Source organism: Fulmarus glacialis, unplaced genomic scaffold (genome assembly GCF_000690835.1).
Source record: "Fulmarus glacialis isolate BGI_N327 unplaced genomic scaffold, ASM69083v1 scaffold5708, whole genome shotgun sequence".
NCBI lineage: Eukaryota > Metazoa > Chordata > Aves > Procellariiformes > Procellariidae > Fulmarus > Fulmarus glacialis.
The window spans coordinates 54,032-60,179 of NW_009228814.1; the positions used below are offsets into that span (position 1 = coordinate 54,032).

Consider the following 6,148-nt stretch of genomic DNA (forward strand, 5'->3'; position numbering starts at 1 on the left):
GATCGGTGCCGCAGGGTGCGGAGAGCAGGCATGCCATGCAGGGCCATCCCTCTGAATGCCCCCGCCGGCTCCCAGCCACCCTCTGTAGGATACACACCCCAGAAGTAACACAGACCAGGTTTAGTAAGAAATCCCTCTTGAAAATCCTCTTGTTACGATGTGTACATAGTGTTGTTATCTAATAATCTCTGCATGTCATCGTCATACCAGGCTTTTGTTCCGCTGTTATAAGGTACTGTGTCAATCCTTAATGGGATACTTTCCTCTTTGTTTTCTTTTTATTGCTGTTTAGTCATTTTATTTCTTTGTATTAAACAACAAAGCCATGAAAAATAATTCTTCTTCCTTTATTTTTTTCAGACGTAACATTCATCCATGAAGGAAATAAAACTTTTCTGGATAATCTTGTTAATTTTGAAAAGCTGGTAAGCTAATTTTGTCCTTCCTGTTTTTCAGAAAGATTCATGTTCTCTTCTTCCCTTTCCCCTCCTTATCTTGTAAGACTAAAAGGTTTTCTTCTGGCTGAATCAGGAAGAAGTAAACAGGGGTAAAAAAGAGCAAGCAATAAAACAGCCAATAGTTTATCTCCCCTGCCCCTGTCCTCTGCTCCTCTCTCTTCTCACTCCTTCCTCCCCTACTTCTGTGTAAAATGGCTAAGCCGGTGATGACCAGCGTCACGGCCACACAGTCCACTCATTTTTGTTTTCCTCAGTGAGATCTGTTCCTTTGCACCACCTCGTGGACTATTTCTCCTCAGATGAGTTCTCAGCTTTCTCTTAATTATGTTTCCTTTTTTTCTCAAGGCACTAGAGGAGGGGTTTCTGTAGTTTATCACTTGCCACTGGTATGCTAATTCCAGGGATCTTAAATGAAAGTAAAAGTTTTCGTCTAGATTAGATGATGAAGAAAATAATGCCTGAAATATGAATTAAACTGACTGTAAATACCACTATACTAACTTTTATGTAGGAGGGCAGTTACTGACATTGTATCTTTGGCCACATCTACTCTAGGATCATATGACACCTACTCTGGCATGATATTGCTGATAGAGCAATAACTTGCATTATTTCATTTTTTTGTTGATAACATTTTCATAGCACTGAAAGCCACGTGGTGGAGTGGAAAAACTTTGATTTTTTTTTTTTGTTTGTTTGTTTGTTTTTTGTTGGCCTGGAGTATTTGATCAAGAAACCAAAATGTTCTTCCCAGTTGCTCCAGATGTGCCATGGGACTGTTAGTCCAGATGGCTGTGCCTGGTGAATTGTTCCCAACTATTTTCTCCATGTATTTACACTTGTTTGAGAATGAACATGCAAACATGGAGTTATTCATGAACCAGATATTGAACTTATTTTCACATCCTATCATAATGTACGTTGTCTTTCAACTTGCAAGGAGATGTAGACTTTGACTTTTGAACCTGACGTCCTCTTTTTGTGTTCTTTATTTTCTGTACCTTTTCTTGTTGCAGAGTTTGCAAGAACACTGATTTGCATTTAATGAAAGGTTTTCTTGTCCCAAGTCCATTAACTGTTTGACCTTTAGGTGTTTGCATAAAACTCATTAGCATGTTCTTCTTCATTGCCTCTTGGAAGTACATCCAATTAACATGTAAATTAAACTAGCCCTCGATGCACAATAATTGTTACTAAAATCCCCTCACTGGCCCGTATATTTGTTTAGTGAATATGTAGGATCTGATTCATGCTCCAGTCTTAGCCAGACCTTGTAAGTTAGTTTGTTCATTTGTTGTTTAATCATGTATGTGTTTAATGTATGCTGGGCTTGCTTGGTAAGATTTCCTATCCTTGCTGTCACTGTTGTGTCCCCAGAGGCAATGGGAGCTTTGCTAATTGACTTCAGTGAGCCAGGATTTCACCTTTTCCATGCAAATGGATGATTTTAAATGGGAGGGGAGAGTCTGAGGTGGTGGTGGTGGGATGAGGGTTGTTCAGACTGACATTTCCTCCAAATTATTAGTCACATCACGCCCTCAGGAACGTGCTGTCTCATGGAGCCCTGTGTACATATGAATGCTTGCAATAGTGCAAGCTTAGGAAGAGGGGGGCTTAGGAGAGATTTAAATATGAGTGTAGTGGAACTCAGGCAATACACCTATTACACAGCTTCATTTGGATGCTAAGGTGTTTAGTCTATGGGTATGAACTTACTAAGAGGATGCATCACACATCATCACGTATATATCAGTTCATGTTTCTTTTCTAATTATAAGGGCTTTATCCCAAGGAATAATGTCTTCCTTGGTGTTTTATGCTGTGCTGAGCACTTTCTGGCCTCTGCTGAGAAAAATTAGGATTGACATTGACTCCTGCTTGGTTTGGATCAAGCCACTGAACCTCACCTGCAAATTTGCTGTTGCAGAAAAAGAAGAAAAGAATTACTCTACCATAGCAGATTACTGCTGTGGGGAAGGAACTTACTGTCATAAATGCATGGAATTTCTACTTATGCATTTCAAAGCAAAGTCAGCTTCTCGTGTCTCCATTTGGATCAGTATTTTAAAATATTTCATTTCTGCATTGAACACCTGACCAGAAGGAGGACTCGTCAGTCTGAAGCATTGTTTTTTCCAACTATATCAGTTGATTTAATAAAATCTCTCCCTACAATCCCTGCTTCTTTTATATTCTTAGACCATCATGGCCACAACAATCCTACTGTGACTAAACTTGATTTGACATGACGCGATTGCAGTGAAGACAAAGTTAATTCAAAATATAAAGAAGAGAATTTGCGAAGAGAAGAAAATGAAATGATCTTTTGTCTCAGGAATGTTGCTCAATTTTAGCAAAAGTTCAAGGGTTTGCAGTGGTTTATTTAACTCCATGTTTGGTAAACTCTAGACTAGAATAGTGTTTGATCAATATTTAGTACCATACTCACTTCCTCAACTAAATCTGAAGGAATAAATGAAAATACGGTCTTACACTGTTGCATCTCAAGGTATTTCCATGGTATTTACTGAGCTGCTTCACTGAAATGTGGCTTCTTCAGGTTTTTTTTTTTCCCTCCAGTCAGCCATCACCCATATCTTAGCAATGACATGTCTTAGCCACACTCCAGCAAACTCTAATACAGGTCAATGGCCATTACCATTTTAGATGACGCCTTCTTACCTAGTGCCTTCAGCTGTAAGGAAGTACATGCAGCTGAAGGTTCTCAACTCCCACCCCCCAAATATCTGTGCAACTCCCAAGCCTGAGTTTTTGCTGTCCTCAGTTAAAGGAGTGCTAATGATCCTAGGTAGCCTGTAGGCTGAAAGGCCACAAGAAATGTATGTTACTTGTCATACTAACAGTATGCAAGCACCTGTTTAAACAGTCAGGAAATAGCATTTGCTTTGCAGATGAATTGGCTGGTTTTCTGTATTACAGTTGGATGCCAGAGAATTGCAAATGTCAGAGAGAAATGCCTAGTTAGGCTACTAAAGAAGAGAGATTTGGGATTCTGCTTTAAGAGAGTGTTACACAGATAGGTTCTTCCATCACCAGGGCATCACCTTCAGAAGCCAGTCTTGGGATGGACCCCCCACTGACTGACTACAAAGGAGAAACAGCAAAGAATGAGTGTGTGTGCAATAATGGGATCTCTCTTCTAAAAGCCAAATCCAAGGGTATCAGCTGGAAAACATCACAGCAGCAGCAGCACTGGTGGAAGTTGTAGCTCTCCAGTGACCATGAAATCTAGGATGTCTCATTAGAGCTTCATTATAATCAGTGCAAGGACATCAGCACAAGAGGTAGCATGATTTCATGGCAAATGAAGCACGTCGGGTAACAAGAAAAATTATTTCGATTCACTGATGAAAAGAATATGAAGTTTCCCTTAAAAGTGCTGTTCTTCTTGTGATAAGCTCCTCCTCGTGGAGGAGCCTTGTAAGCCACTCTCTGGGTTTTGAGAGATGAGCTGTTCTCCGTCATTCTGGGCTTAGACATACTTTGCTCAAGACAGTTAATCCTTTCCGCCTCTGATTATTTAAGAGGGAGATGTGACAAGAACATCAGCTGTTTGCTTGAGGTATTGTATCATTGCTGCTAACTGCAATTTGCTTGAATTAGTTACTAGATTTGGTGAAGGGTTGTCAAATTCAGTATGTTTTCACCTTTATACCACAGAAGCAGTCAAATAAAGGAAAGAAGTAATGCCTCAAAAACTTCATGGGCGACAGCTACTGAAAATGAGCGTACTCCACTGATTTATGATGAACAATTCCAGTTGTCATAAGTTGAAGACCTGAGCTTGAATGAGAAACCAAACTCAAACCTTTTATTTCCTCTGCTTAATCTAAGTGAGCATTCAGTATCCCTGTTAGCACCAGCTTTTCTTAAAATGGTATAGCTACAGTATAGTCTTACTTGGTACGTCTCTGTGGAGATGTCAGGGTGCTTGCTCTGCAGCATTTAGGCTGTGGGCTGTTGTTTTTTGTGTTGGTTATACTGCAGAAAACTGCCTAGGTGATACTGGTGCCTGATTGCGCTAGGCGTTATACAAGTATACGTTAAGGTGTAGTCTGTGCCGCAAAGGGGCTTACAGTCTAATTAGGCAACACATGGAGACAGAAGGAGATGTTGCAGACTACCGAATGCCCTGGATAATGCACTAAAGCCAGGAGTTGGACCTAGAAGCACCCACCAAGTCCACAAGACTTCCCTCCTGCAGGCTTTCCGTTTAATAAAAGTCACAGGAACAAAAATAAGCAATTGTTTGGCTATTTCTCGTTAGCACTTTCCATGGGCTCTTACGGAATTATTCTCATTTAATCTGTGTGATGTCAATAAGGTCCTTCTAGACTAACCCTGTTTCATCATATATTATTATGAAGACAAAGAGCGAAGTCTTTCTTCTGCTGTCTTCATTTTCTACCTTACTACAGTTGCTTTTTGCTGTACAGAGTAGGGCAAGGAGATTTTTTTCAGGCTTTTCTAATGATGGAATCCATCTCAGATTTTTGTACTGATGTTTTATATCTTGTCTTCGCAGCACATGATTGCAGATACTGTTCGGTCATTGAGACATTGCAGAAATAACCAGTTTGGTGAGTAGCCAAAGTTTGCTATTTATTTTGCCTTTGTACAGTCTTGAGGGTTTGGGTTTTTTTGCTTTCTTTCCACTTTCTCGGGTTTACTACAGCAGCAGAACGTGGTTGCCAATTATTTAACCAATATGGCAAGAGGGGCCATCATTGTTGGAAGGTCAACATAGCAGTAACCACAGCTGGATGACGTTTTACTTTACAAAATGTTTGTAGAAACAGCTTCAAATTTTTTAATAAATGATTTTCCTGTAAAAATTATCACCTCTTCGAAATACCGTGTAAGATCTGTGCCAGGTGCACTTAATAATGGAGGCCACTGGTGTACACTGCTGTTTCTGACTTTCCCAGCTATAACCGAGTTACCTCAGTCTCCTGCTGGCCTTTGTGTTTTGGTAATGGATTCACAGCTGTCTTGGCTTCCAGTAGCTAAAAAAGATGGTATTAATCATCGTGGCTTTTCACTTGGCTTTTCACCAAGAGCAATTGTTTGCTTAGTTTGGGTTCTTAAGGACATTTCACAAAAAGTCTTGAAGATACTAAGATCTTGTGGGTTTCATGAAAGCAGTTGACTAGGTAGAAAAGAGGGGGTTGTGTTAGTATCTCTGCTGGGGAGAGCCTGCAATAGAGCTCCGCCTGGTTTAGACACTGGAGGATCTACGCTGACGGGAATGGTCACGAGTTGCCTCAGCCACACAAAAGACTTTTTTGTGCATTTCCACGTTATTATTAGCCACCAGAGAATCCAACCCTACAGGACCATGCCAGAAGACCCCAGCTCACTTTGTTCTGCTGCTCACAGAGGAGAAACCTTGTTTTTCTCCTTCTTAGCGTTTCTCATTCTCTGCAGAGAGGTTAAACACAGGAAGGGGACAAACACAACACTACGTTAGGAAGTGGTTAGAGTTTTTAAGCCAAACACACTAAACATGTCATTTATTGAGGCCACTAAAACCTCTTTTCCAAAGAGAAGTTCCGAACTGTGCTGCAGCCTTGGGGAAAAAGAGTTTGAATCGTTTCTTTTTGCTAGCTGAATTTTCAGCAACTGTCAGTATAGACTCCGATAATAATAATAATAATAATAGTAATAAT

General features: G+C 40.3%; 1 protein-coding gene across 1 annotated transcript in view; it reads left to right on the forward strand.

Moving 5' to 3' along the window:
* RAPGEF5 (Rap guanine nucleotide exchange factor (GEF) 5) overlaps positions 1 to 5,059 on the forward strand; it is a gene marked incomplete at its 3' end in the record, with an annotated part of 43,109 nt that extends 38,050 nt beyond the window's left edge. Inside the window, exons 14-15 of the mRNA XM_009583601.1 lie at positions 361 to 425; positions 5,005 to 5,059. Of these exons, the coding sequence (XP_009581896.1) occupies positions 361 to 425; positions 5,005 to 5,059 (120 nt within the window). The remainder of the gene's footprint in view (positions 1 to 360; positions 426 to 5,004) is intronic.
* Between the last annotated feature and the right edge of the window lie 1,089 nt (positions 5,060 to 6,148).